At 39.5% G+C, this 14,598-nt stretch overlaps 1 protein-coding gene across 1 annotated transcript in view; it reads right to left on the reverse strand.

The window, feature by feature from the left end:
- Positions 1–13,715, reverse strand: part of PDE7B (phosphodiesterase 7B) — a gene marked incomplete at its 5' end in the record, with an annotated part of 36,557 nt that extends 22,842 nt beyond the window's left edge. Inside the window, 2 exons of the mRNA XM_010285301.1 lie at positions 269–420; positions 13,632–13,715. Coding sequence (XP_010283603.1) covers positions 269–420; positions 13,632–13,715 — 236 coding nt within the window. The remainder of the gene's footprint in view (positions 1–268; positions 421–13,631) is intronic.
- Positions 13,716–14,598: the final 883 nt, after the last annotated feature.

The raw sequence follows: 14,598 nt of genomic DNA on the forward strand, positions 1-14,598 counted from the left end.
CATCCTTTAATAAATCCAGATTATAACTCCAGTTGACAGAATCTGAAAATGCTGAATAGGTTTAGACATTTTCTGGTTGCTTTGAGACTAAGCCCTTAAAACTGTAACCACAAAAGAGGAATGGACAATCTGTCTGCTGTGAGGCCGGCAAGTAACGTGGGTCATTTAAGAAAGATCAGCCATGCATTTGTTCATTTGAAGACTGAAACAAAACTGACACTCTTTGGAATATTATTAAAAGAAATGGAGATCTGGAGACCCGTCTTACCCTTGCTTGCCCAAGGTAGTCCTCATCCAGTAGGTACAAAGAGGCTTGTGGTACAATTCCACGCAGTAACCGGGATGCATGGAAATACCTCTGGAAACTTAACAGTCTTTTCACCTTTTTCTTGGTGCCAATTTCCCCTGAGAGTGTAGTATCTATGAAAAGCAATCAGTACAGAAATCATGAAACCCAAGATGAAGGATGACATTCTCAATTATTCAATACGAGAAATAGCAAAAACTTTAAAATAGTGATAGAAAAATCATAAAGTTCGTGCTTCTTGCCAATCCACATGAAGGAGCAGTATTCAAATCTCTAGACTCCAGCATAATACAGTTATTTCAGAAAAGAAATGCTTTCCAGCAATCACAATAGTAATGTAGGACTTGGAAGGTCTGAGTTCGGTACACTGCCTGCCACAGACTTTAATGTGATCCAGGCTAAGTCACTGGAGGGGGGAGTGATATATCACCCAACCGTAGATGTGTAGAAGGATCCTACGGATCCTAACTAGGCAGAGTTAGGTACGGGGAAGCTGCTCTTATTCTTCTGTGCCTCTGTTCCCTGTCTGTACAACTGAAAACAGCATGCCCTTGCTGCCTCGCAGGAGTGCCACTGGAATGTATTAAAATTGCACAGCGCTAGCATACAAGGTGATCTTGGATATAAAACCAAAAAGTGACACCAAAAGAGACCTCAAAATACAGTTTGAAAGCACAAATGTATGACCCTTTTGGAAAATGAGAGAAGAGAGAGAAAGAAGTAAGAATAGGTTAATAATCCTATTGTATTGTCTGCTGTCCTTCCTACATATTAAGGCAAATTACAAATGAAGAAAATGTTTCAGTTCTACAATTAGGAAAGTAAGAAAGAATTAGGCAATACATGCATTTCTGGTTACACAACAGAATATGTTATTTTCACTCAGTACCAGGATAATTCTAATTCCCTAATGCTGTATTAGGAGATTTTCATATAGGGCTAAATGTGACACAAAAACCAAGGCAGTATTTATAAAGTGATTATATCAGTAATTAGAGTAATTACATTACTTTATTGTTCGCAAGAATAATATGCAGGCTTCCTAAAACTGATAATGACTTAGGTAATTTCATCCAAACTTTTAACAGAATCTCACGTACAGTTCTGATGTTTTCATACTGCAGTCTGGTTATAAGTTTTGGAAAAAGGGACGACAGAAACTGGACTTCTGTTCGAAAGTAGTAAGATTCAACACAGTTTTATCCGTAAGAGGAACCTTGTAAGAAACTGAAATGAAGCACTCCTTTTAGAGAACAGTAAGGACTGCTCGACATAAGAAGCTGCACAGCAATTCACTGGAGTTCAGGTTTAAATAAGAGCTCAGGAAAAATACCCATGAAGATGATGACTCTCTCTACTCTGCTATTTCTTTTTATGCAAAAATGCTGAGCATTTGTTCTGCTGTGAAATTAAAATATGACTTTGTACACTGGTTTTATGAGTAGTATTATTCTGAGAGGTTTTTCAGAGAAGTCATTAAGGTTTTTTTGGATCATAGATCCAGGAGCAACACAAAGTCAGTAACAACAAAAAATACATACTTACATAGCGAGTATCAATAATGAATATATTTTCTTAGAACTGTAAGTCCCACACTTCTTGTGGGCAGCCCAAAGACCCCACTGAGTTTTAATCATATAAAAACACAAAATAATTTTATTGCAACTTGACAAGCCATGTGTTTTCAAGAATGCAAACAGTAACAATGTCACTACTGTACCAGCCTGAAGGTTAGATTTTCATTTATGATGTGCCAGCACCTGCCTTAATTCTCTCACACGTTTTAAAAGCTGGAACAATTTCATGGCCCATTGGAGGAGTGACTAACGTAGGTGCTAACAGTTACCCAGTGACAGCGGCATGTGAAGGAACCAGCAGACTTGTTTTCGCCTTTCTTTTCATTTATATAGTGCTGCTAAGAAGCGGCTGGCATTCAGTTTGATTCCTGGATAACAAAACACTCTTTAAATTAATTCACTTTTTAAACTTGTGTTGGCTGTTTCGCAACTTCCCAACTTTCCTAATTCTATCTTTGCTCCCCAAATGCCACTGCTTTCAGGTGACGAGTTTAAATTTTAACGTACGAAAAACTTTACTTTTGTACATTAAAAATGAGTAGCTGCTCCAACTAATTTCTACCTAAGTTAATATCTGTTTTTTTCAGTTAAAGACAGATGACTGAAATTACCAGTTATGTTCCCTAAACTGTCTTTAAAACTCACAGGTAGAGTTGCTGTGGATGATCTGAAGGTGAAAGTTTGTTTGGCCTGAGTCCCAGCAAACAGCTGTACATTGGATTACGAAGAAGTGGTTGTTTTATCCTTTGGATTACCAGACGATTTCAGTAGCACAAATAATACTTACCAAACCACAAGCACATCAGGTTGAAATAAATAATTTCTTATTGTGAAATATATTTTCTGAATTGAAAAAATTGGCACCAAAACTTGCTGCCACTGCTTTGTCACGTTGCTCTGTATGGTTGTTACGGGTCTCAACCAAAATTTAATCATCGGCAGACAGCGTCTCTTGAAACATGACTTGCTGCTTCAGATGAGCACTGTATTACAATATATTATGCAAAAAAGATTACCCACATAATCCGTTGCCTTGTATTTTCATTCGTAAGGGAAGGAGTTCATAATACTGATAAAGAACAGTAGGAAATGTATTTTCAAAATTGGGCTCTTGACAGAACAGCCTGAATCCCGCACTGCAGTCTGTCCACACGCAAACACTGGATATCATGTGGAAATCACATTCTTTAGGTAATTTCAGCAATAATTGATTTGTCCGTAAATCACAGGACTTGTCAGACGGTTGCTATGACCCTTAACAGATTACTAAACCATCCACAATAATGTACCTTACAATGGTGTCTTGCATAAAAATGGACTAAGACTATCCCCCTCTCTGAGCACAACGCACCCCAAACTGTTATAATCTCATCAGCGTTTTCTCTGTCCCTTCCCAAGGTCAGTGTCAAACAAAAAGGAAAAGCACAGCCATGTGAAATTGAGAGAAAAAGGACAATTAAAAAAGCAAAAAGTGAAGCAGATGAATAAATGCTGAAATTCTGCCCTCAGCTCAGCAGTCACACTTGAATCTTCCAGCAGTGAAGAGCCGTTCCCAGCATATGGGATCCACCAGCTGACACAAAATCAAGATGCAGTTTTAAGATTTAATTAAAGGTTTATATGAATGACTTACAGTAATGTGCTGAATATACCACTTCTTTATTGACAATTGTAAATTTCAATTTAAATTGTAAATACAAAATTTTGATGATGACACCTGATGTACTTACTTACTAACTTACGAGTTTGAAACATAAAGAGTTATTGATAGCCATTTCTGATCAGGTTAAATTGAATTAGAGGTGAATCAAAAACATCATTGCAGATATCACTGAACTTCAATCGTGGAACTGTGGGTATTAAAACATATGCTATATTATCTAGTTAAAGAACACAAGCTGCAAGGCTCACATGGGAAGAATTTAGTAATTATGTGCCATTTCAAAATGAACGTGTAAGACGAACAAAAATGTCTTTTGTTTATACCCATAAAACTTCCCTCGAGAACTATGTTTATCTTTAATCACTGTGGCAACTTCTGAATGTTTTGTTTACCTAAAAAAAGCATCATCTGTATCTCTTAAAAGAGGCACATTCTCATATCCCATGGAGTTACTGCCTAGCACAGTGGTTGGAGAATCTCTTCTTTGTATAGTGAACAAAGTTATTGCATGCATTACAAACACATATACATGTCGTATGAATTACATACAGATTTACAGAAGCATCCGTGTAAGCAATCCTGACACAGCTTAACCTCTACCTTCAAAAACACAGGTGGCCTGAGCTCACAGCGTATCTCCTGACATGTTTCGGCTGGTGGGAAAAGTATTTGCATTTTTCCTCGGGTAATTTGATTGCCACATCACGTGGCACATACATGCTACCGGACCACGGATGACGTCTGGATACTACACGTGGCCCTCAAGAGGTTAATAAGCTACAGGAATCAATGGTTGCCTTCTCTTTCCTAACAAAGTTCCTCCAGTTACACAGATCTGCTCACCTTGACAAGATCTACAGCCCACTGCACCCCAACCTCTGTTACTTCAGGGAAAGAGTTTCCCTGCACTAGGAGCCGCTACCGGTTTTCTTTCAGATTTCTTTCACGCTGCGGCGCGAGCGCGCGCCCACAGGCAGCGTGAATGTAAAAATGATGGAGGTTATGTTAACAATGGCTGAGTTAACACCCAGAAACGATCACATAAATCAAATTTGGACAAGGATGTACTTAAGTCTGCACGAGACATTCATTACGTTGCTATTGTTCTTTCAAAATAAACAAACTTGGTTATGCATTCAAATAAGGCCTGGGAGTTTTCCTTCACAGTATCACCTTTTTTTCATTTTATTGCACCTCAGCGTACAATAAAAACAGGTCACTCAGCAGCATGAGACGATAGCAACAGGTTTATTAATTTTCAAAAGCCAACTGATTAAGAAACAGAAAATGTTTTTCCTCTCCTTTCCAAAAGGATGCAGAATAAAACTAACACACGTAAAACGGGTCATCAAGCACCTCCCTTTGACTCATGTAAGGTTTCGAATACCCCCTCCCCTCTTCTGAGTAAGCAAAGACATTCTGTACAACTGTATGCTCGACGACTCAGGCAGGACTGGTAGAAAAGCGCTGGAGTATCTGCAGGTTAAGGCAAGAGGATCAGACCAGCAATTTACTGTCCAGACAGTTTGCAAACAGTGGGGACCCTGGGAAACAATTTGTCTCTGGTCCCATATGTTACGAAGGCAATTTCCTGCATTGGTTCCTGGTTTGACAGCTGATTAGAATGCTTTAGTTTGAAAGCTCAAGAGATATGTAATTGACTTATGAGGGATAATAGGTGATTGTCCATTTTTTTGTGTGTCAAATCATGCCAGGCATTTAGATCACCTTTACTGAAGTCTTGATTGGCATACTCATCGCATGACTTGGTTGCTAGATTTTTCTTATAAGGAGGAGCGCATAGCACTGATGATAGAAAAAAGAATGCTTTGCCTTCTTAGTATCTTCTTACATTATGCATTTGCCATATTATCCAAAAACCAACAGCAGCATGAGTAGGGATAGCTGAACTGGCACAGGCAATCTTAAAAATTAACTCCGAACTTAACATTTCAAATTTGAATTTTGGAGAAGGCACTGGTAAACTAGCAGAAGGACAGATTACCTCTTCTCTCTGCACTGTCTAGGCTTTCCTGTTACCTTGCACTTTGCAGTTCAAAAATCCTTCAGAAAGGAAATGCTGCAGTTTTGAAGAACAAAAGAACCAGAAACTTACGTAAAAGAATTGTTGCCTGAAAGCTTTAAGCATAGTGTAGAAGGACTAAGAAGTTCAGATGTGCATCCCAGCTATGTTTCTCAATCATCTGCGGCTGGCATGAGGAACTGACAAACAGGTTTGATGCAAAAATACTCAGGTTGCGCCAATACCAATCCTATCATCTGAGCAGACACTGGTCACCGTAACTAAAAAAAGAATACCTACAGATAAACAAGTGTTGCACTGAAATCTTGTAACTGTAGAAATCCTCTTGAGACTTCCTCCAACTGTCTCAAATCCAAAAAAGTTGTGTTATAAACATTTTGTTTTCACTTGCTTCTCTAATGTATTAAAACATTATTTGTTCCTTGACTTTTGGTAAGATTCAATTTTAGAGGTCAAGCGCCTTTTGTTAGCTGCCATTGTTCACATGGGTTACAACTGTATTATGTCTTTGAGTGAGTAAACATATTTTTTCAATTAGGAAGAGGCTGTGAGAAAAAGAGGGGGACTCTGAACACATCAGAGAAAAGCAGAAAATTAGAAGTAAAACAAAATACCTTTGAGATTTTCGGCTTTGAGTCAAGATTCCATTCTTCAACCACCTGCACCAAGCGCACAAAAGTAATGCAGAGTCCTGTTTGCCGAAGAGGTGCTTGTATGCTTCTTTGGCTGATGTAGTTAATGAAATGTGAGAGGTTCTGGGACACCAGCTTTCTAGGTCACCTTGCTATGGGGTTTGCTCCTCTTTGAACATTACCCTTGAGGTGATGGTGGCTTGTAACACTCAGTTTCCAAATCATAAAGTTCCTGCACAATTATTGGCATCATGAAGAACACATTTCTTGTTGGCAAGTTTCCCCCCATCCCAAAATATATTCCTTTTGATACCACTTGAAAGAGACTACAGAACTTGAGAACTATGCAGATTATCCCACCTATATACTGAATTACACCAAGTTCTGGAGAAACTAGGTTTTCAAAGGCCAGTTAGGTAACAGAGTATTAGCCTTAATAACAGGAAAAGGAATAGATTAAAACCAAATTTAAGATTAATTTAGATGTGTTTCTCTTCACAAGTTGCAGCCTTTACTGGGGTCATCAATCATCTTTATGCAAACAAACATCTTGGCATCTTTTATTCAGCCTCCTACAAGTTCTTAGGAAACAGCATGTTGTGTTCCGTTTCACCACAAAGTCGTTATCATTTCAATATGAACCTTCACTTTGCCACTTCAATCTTTACACGGTAGCGCAGTCAGGACCTTTTTTTCCTAAAACTGCAAATGTTCTATAGCTGATTATAGTTTCTCCAACAGGAAATGGTACATCCCCTCCGCCTTCACTCCCCTTGCGAAAAAGCAACATAACCTGTAATAACAGCAAACCCAACTTTCATTTATCATATTAATGATCCCTTCTCCTTGTTCTTTCTTTTCCTCTGGTCATTTGGAAAGTATCCTCAGTGTTATCTTCAGTACACCCTTTCCCTTTTCTAATCAGGGAAAAGAAGGTGGGGTGGCAGAATGGGTCACGCATCATTTAAACTTTTAAAGGGACATTCTCAGTTGAACCAGATCCCAAATCTGTATTAAAAAAAGTAAGTTACAAACCTGTATGATCAGGTCAGTGTTCACTAAGACTTTGTGTGTGAAGCACATCAAGTTTTTTTTTTTCTCTGCTTGCTCTCATGAGCATTCATAACTCAAACTGTTGTATTTTGTTAGCATATGAGGGCACATGCATCAATCAGTTTTAGGTTCTGGCTTTCATTTTCTACAAATGTAGCGTTAAAACCTATAGAAGGACCATGAATGGCAGGAAGTAGAATATACTTTTCAATCTACCTTGTTATTAAATTTTGCAGATAACAACTCTTAAAAACACTTAAAAACCCAAACAATACCCCGAACAAAAAAAATTTTGTTGTTACTTGAAGAAAAGGAGGAACCAGACTGGCTTCCAATGACAGGAAGAATTTTTGAATATAGTGAAGCGTTACTAGAAAACAGAACGATCTTTGTGCTGAAACATTAACCGAATCCCAATTCTTCTTCCTCGAATAGGTAACTGAAAGCAAGGCCATAGGCTGGCTTCAGTTCTGGAAGTGTTCTTCCCATTCAAACCAGACACAAGCTAGCCAGGTTAGGTTAAGAAGCCTGTGTGCCTTCGGGATGTTGATGAGTATCTTTTAGATGTGCTTATCCATGAGGAACTAAGGGAGGTACTATGTAGAAACGATTCAGACCTTGTAAGATATCTCCCTTTCTAATTTAATAACCATATGGAACTTCGGACTCATCTCCACGGGCTGAGTTGGGATCCGAGTAAGTCAATCAGCCCTTGAAACTTCCTCACAAGACTTTTAGTGTCCTAATTTAACCTGGGTCAGAAATATCTAAAAAGGCATCTCTCACTCCCACGTCTTTTTCTAGCCAAAGGCAACAAAACAAAACAGTTAACCAAACTCTTTTTAACCTCACTCATTTGGGTTCAGGTTACTTGATGGTTCAGTTTTGGGTTGGTGGCTGTGGTTACATTTTATTTTCCCTGGAGATGGGCCCTACCTGAAAGCCCTGGAGTTGTTCAAAATCCAAAACCAAGAATGAATGTAAATTTTGCAAATGGGCCCTTCTGTAGACAGACAGAAACCACAGATTCAAACGTCCACAGACTTTGGTTCTTTGAGATGGAGACTTTTTCATGAGTTCATATCTTCCCTTACTAACCCTGACAACACTTTTTCTTTTTGGTAGTACCTAATTCATCACATGCCTGCACAGCATCCCTTTATTTGCAAACGAACTGAAAACCAGAGTATTTTGTTTGACTCGAATCAGACAGCAAATCAAGGACAGAGACTGAATGGTACCTAATATCACTGTTTATCACCATCTAGTACTAAAAGTATATAATCTATACTAACGTGATTTGGTAAACTAAGCTTAAAGCAGGTGGGGTTCTTTTCAACTCAAATTCTGCCTGCATGACAATACCAAGATCCTAGGTAATATGCCGACTGGAATGTCTACGGACATGTTTTAACCTTTTAGATATTCTCAGATCCCACTCCATGTTCCTGTTGTGCAAGGTGAAAGGAAACATAAATCTCCTTGGGTAACACCATTTTGGTACAGAGACTCCACTTAGCAGGTCACATACTACATCCTTTCTTTCTCCTTGTTATCCCTCCTGGATCAATATATAGAGAAGTGAATTCTATGAGACACTGGGATACTGTGGATGGCTTACTGAAAACAAGAGGGTGCAAGATAACGAAAGCGATGGTATTACTGATACTGTGACAAAAACAAAGTGCCCCTAATGAAGAATTTTTCAGGAAAAGTTAAAAATGCAAGCAGAAACAATTTTAATTATATTCCTCCATGACAGACATATTTAAATATAGTCAATTAGAGGCTAATAATTTTTTCATTTGTAAGCAAAAATTCAATCCAGAGAAAAGCTTAGCATAAACAAGATGGGAATTGGAGAATTGCTGTTGAAGAATCTCCTTGTGTTCTGACTTAAAGCTTGACAAGCAAATTTGTAAATAAAAAGTTACTCATCTCAGATGTAAACTGTTACTTTGTTACACTACTTAATTTCATCTGGCAATAAAACAAAGCGTCTAATATAATTGGAGCAGGGTGAGGTCGTCTTGGTTATTGCTGCATGCTTACCTACAATTCTAGATTTATCACAAAGAATTCCCTCAAACTTTTGGTTAATGCAATGAAGAAATGTACCATCCCAGTCACCAGCACGACTTGTCATGAGACAATGAGATCTATTTTAGTCAATGCATATTAGTCACTGGTGAGATCTGGTTCAATGACTCACGGAGCAAGTTTGTCAATCAGAGAACTAAATTATTGCTGCCTTACCCTACGGTCCTTTATTTCTCAAATCCAAACTATACTTTGCTAAAAGGAAAATTGGATCAAGTTAATTTTCACTGCCAAAGCGTTTCAAATTCTAAGTTACTACCCTGCAAATATTCAGTTTAACTCCTTTTCTGTCCTGTGAACACAAAAATGTTCATTTAATTCACAGAAATACAGAAGTGCCAATAAACTGCCATCATTAATTTCAACCTGCGTTAGGTCCAGTTACAAGCTAGAGCTACCCAGTTCAGAGTCAAACTTTCCTAAAATTTGTGAGGTTTGGTTTGGAATCGATCTTACATCATTTACACATTGTATTCAGCTGCTCGATGGCACCTAACACTTGCCTATTCTATCCCATTACTCCTTCTGGAAAATAAGTTTCTAACGCCACTTCTTTTTTTCTGCTGCTCCCATTTTAAGGAATGCCTTACTTGCACAAAGAGAAAAGCCTCTCCTCATTTTCCTATAAACCTATAGGGCTGTGCAACATTTCTTTTATTTTAGGAGTTTGTAAAGTCTGAATAATTGTCCACAAGCACCCTAGCGAACACGCAGCTTCAAGTCTGCCATGTCCAGCTTATTTTTTTCTGGGGCATGTCTGTGGCCATGAGGAGCAGGTGATCCCCTTGCCTTATTAGAGCAGGATGGGAAAAGGGATGGCTGCCTTACCTCCTGGGGGTCTTCACACCGGGCTGGCTAACAAGTATCAGCTGCTGCAGCTTCTCTGGGGAGAGGAGCTGCTACGTAGCTTCCCCTCAAGCTTCTGGCTCGATACCGTCAACACAAACAAGTACCTGGTTGGTCACGTCTCCACAAGTTGCAGAGACTGACTCGAGGTTGAGGCAAACATACGCTCCTCGCAGCACAGAATCAAAGAGTTCTTGATGACACAGGGATATTTTGCATTCAACTTTGTATTCCAGAGTCATCTTAAGAGTCCCAAAACCCACCAGTGCAACTACACCTCAAGGAAAGCTTGCAACTAGGCAGAGAAAAGACGGGAAGATATGAAAGCCTTGCATCCCCTCCAGACAGCATCCTGCAAAATCCTCACGGTCCTGACAGCCTGGCACTGACAAGGTGAAATAACACTCCCTAAGTTTCTATGTATTGCGGAGCGGCACCAGAGAAATGCGTAGATGGCATCACAGACGTTAGTTCAAACAGCAAGAAGCCAACGTTAATACAGTTGGCTTTGATTAGGGCTACAGAAGATCCCATTTTCAGAGCGCAGGAAGTTTTCCTATCCAAAAAGACTTAACGGTGTCTTAAGTTACACAGCGACTTTACTGCAGGAGTCCAGAAAAAACAAAAGATACGGCCTACTCAGTGTTAACCCTTAATAGCCATAGTAGGTAAAAATCCACTGGTTTGACTGAATTTGTAAGTATGTTAAAATAAGTAACATTTAAGTAACCTTTAGTCTGACATTAAATAGCAATGCCTTGAATTTTTTTTTTAAATGTCAATTTTCAAAATGAATGTCAGCTCTGTTCAAGAATGAGCCTCAGTGTTTTCTCTTCCTTTAAAACAAGGGTGGTACTATTATTTGGAATAATACTTCAGATGGTAGAGGGAACTATCACTATTTAAGCTCAGTTTGTCTGAATTAGTGAGAAGCTGAACTAATGTTTATGATGCATTTTTTGGTAACTTCTGAGGATATTTACCATAAAATTTTCGCTGCCTCAGCCCTCACTTACTTTAACAGTTTTAAGTGTACACTTGCTGCCTGTCAGTTATCGCGCCCAAACAAACGTAACATGGTGCAAAAATTTTTCAGTAAAGTGTTAGTTAAGCACTTTTCAAAAAAGTTTGCAGCAGTGACATTTATATATGTTTCTTTTCAAAAGGATGTGCAGCACCATGGGTTTTGCTGCGTATATGGTATGCACAGCAGAAACGGATTTGACAGATAGATGTACATGAACAAATATAAAAGTCTGTTTACTTCCTGGCAAAACACGTATCTGCGTGGTCTGACACCGAGCACCTTCAGTTACCTGTAGGTCACCAAGGACTGCAAAATTTGTAGTCAAGTGCCTAGAAATCTCACTTAATTTTGCACTGAAAAATGAAGCCATCACCACTCCCTAGGCAGAAAGAAATAAATACATAAAAAGCTGAAAACAATGGGAAACCCATAATCAGTATCACTGCTTTTCCTTACAGAGAGATCATGACCAGCCATAGTGGCTTCTTTCAGACTACGGAAAAGCAGTAAAAAGAAAGAATGTCAGAAGTCCCCGGGACAGAGCAGCCAGGAACATAAAACCCCAGGCCCCCACCTCCGTGGGACCAGAGGTGCGAGCAGGAGGAAGCACCGCTTTTAAGCTCAGCAGTCCCAGGAGAGGGGTTACGTATGAGCAAAGGCTGAGTATGCACCAGTACATCTCTCGCCATGGATTTCTCCCTAGACAGCCCACGGGAAGCACCAGCACTTCCCAGAAGGCAGCAGGATCTGAAGGATGGCAGGATTCACTGATGGGGAATAAAAGCGAGAGCCCCATTGCCAGAAAAAAGAGCTGAAAAGTTTTTGGTTTCTTTAACTGGGGAGAAGAAAGAACATATGGTGAGAATTTTAAATAATGTGTATGCATTCAAAATTAAAAGGAAATAATTGATTTAGTCACACTCAATTGTGAATATACATTCACTTCATGAATGAAAAGAAGTGTTTTATTGTCTCTCACTCTTTATAAGAGCATCAACAGTAATATTTCCAGCTAGCCTAAAGCAGGCTTTTCTTCACATCTTTCATTGGCAAGCCAGGACTAAATTATCCTCAGAGCTCTGCTCAACCAGTACGTTACTCCCTTTGTCCTGGGAAAACTGCTAGATCCATCTTACCCCTTATGCCTTTCCATCTCAGCCATTGCAAACACCCCGATGGACTTACGACCTAGAAAATACCTTTTATCAGCAAGACTGAAAGCCAGCGCTTTGGCAGGCAGCAGTAACTTTGCCAACGTGGGTGAATGCAGCCGATGAGAGCCCCGGTCCTCCCCTTCCTATCAGCCCCTCTTTTCTCCTGACTCCCAACCAGTCCTCACCCTTTGCGGCTGGGCTTCCTCCCCCCTCCCTGCCAGCAACTTCCTTTCCCTTTCCCCTTCCCCTTCCCCAGGCACTCAGGAAAGCAGTTACAAAAAGGAGATGTAAAACTTTGGTTTGATAATTGCTTTTAAATGAAAAGCATAATCGCTAGAAGCTTAAAAGGGTCGTCACTAAACAAAGTGTCGGGAGTTTCAGTCAGTTTTGGTGAAGACCGCGAATAACTTTTGTTTCAAAGGTTACACGGAGTGGTCTGTGCACTACACGAGGATGCATCGAGATCTGCCTGCGTCTGAACGGTGGAGTTAACACAGGGTCCAGGCTCAATGCTACAGGGCCCAAGATTAAGAGTTCTCTGGTTTTTTGTTTTATTTTTTACACACTGGCTAATGGGTCTGTACCAGTATGGAGAATCCATCAGGTGAAAAAAACACCAGGATCTTGATTTTTTTTTTTCTTTTAGATTTGCCCTCCTTTATTTACAACAGTGGCAAAATAACTTCAATCAAAATGAGGTTAAGATTATTTTTAACAGATGTTCACTGCTGGCCTGACCCAAAATCCATTGACGTCAATAAGAAGACTCCATGGGGCTTTGGATTGGGTTCTAATTGTTGGAAAAATTAATGTTATTGTAAACCACTGGTCAGTGCTGTCACATGCTCCCCATCTGTGCCAATTCTATATGACCGGATAACAGACTCACATAAATCTGTTCCAACTGTTGGCTAAAAGGCTAAAGGACACAGAAGTTTATCTTTTTAATTCTGAAGCACCCCCTGCCCTCCCTGCCAGCACACCCCATGGCACTACTGTATTTACTTAACAGACTCAGCATTATGGACAGTATTCATACAATCAAAACATTTCACAGTCAAACACTGGGTGGGAATTACAGAATTACTAATGCTGACTGTATGAAGACAGCTGAACTATAGCTACGTATGAAATTAGATACTTTAGTTCCTAGCCTTTCAGTACAGATTTTTTATTTATTTATTTATTTGTTTTTTAAATACAGACCTGAAGGAAGGGTTGCACTTACTGTTAAGAAGACGGAAGTCTATGAACGGGTAGGAGCCACGGCGCTCGGAGAGAACTCCTGTCTGACCTCTCACCCGTGCATCTCCTGCAAAACACAAAATCCCCGGAGATGTTAGATGGGGCAGCTGCCTTTCTCTGCTGTTTAGATCTAGATCTATTTTCTGTTCAAAGTGACGACGTTACACTCTTCCAGTGGGAAAACTAAGGTCCAAAAAATCATCTCCCATGACAACCCTGGGTAATTGGGTAAAGCAGTACAGCTGATCCTCTCATCAGAACAAAGGCACAAAACCTCCTCATGTTTATCCTATTGAACAGCTTCTTGCCCAGTAAGTAAACTCTCACTGCTTCAGGAGTAGTCAAGCGGTCCATTTTTTACCCTAGACAAGACCAGTTGGATTCTGACTGTCACAACATCACCCACAAATGTCTCAACCTGGGACTAGGCTCACAGTCCAACTGACCTCCAAAGCTGTGGGACTGGTCTCAAAATGATGAGTTGATGAAAAAAATCCCCAAAGAAAATACAATTTTTTAAAAAAGGTTTTTTTTGCTTATTTGTTTGTTTGGCTCCTTTGTTGTTGTTTTGCTTTGTTTTCTGCTCTTTGAGCACTCTGGAAAATGTCAGCCTTCTCCTCAAAATACCAAAGCTGCTTTATGTAAGTGAAACCTGATGTTCTCAGATAAGCATTATTCCAGAGGTTTAGGATGTATATTTAAATATCATAACGTGACAACACAATACTAAGGATTAGTATCACTCTGTAATTCATGTTGATTAGTACCTGCCTTACCATGTAATATTGACAAAATAGGCAAAACTCATTTAAGGAGAAAAATGCTACTCAGGTTGACTGAGAGTTACAAAACCTCTCCCCAAGTAGATAGAAAGTAGTGGGAAGCACATGTCATTTTTACATTTCCATAACCTTAAATATCTTGGACTATAATGTAATTGTTTCTTTACA

This window comes from Phaethon lepturus, unplaced genomic scaffold (assembly GCF_000687285.1).
Source record: "Phaethon lepturus isolate BGI_N335 unplaced genomic scaffold, ASM68728v1 scaffold3274, whole genome shotgun sequence".
Classification (NCBI taxonomy): domain Eukaryota; kingdom Metazoa; phylum Chordata; class Aves; order Phaethontiformes; family Phaethontidae; genus Phaethon; species Phaethon lepturus.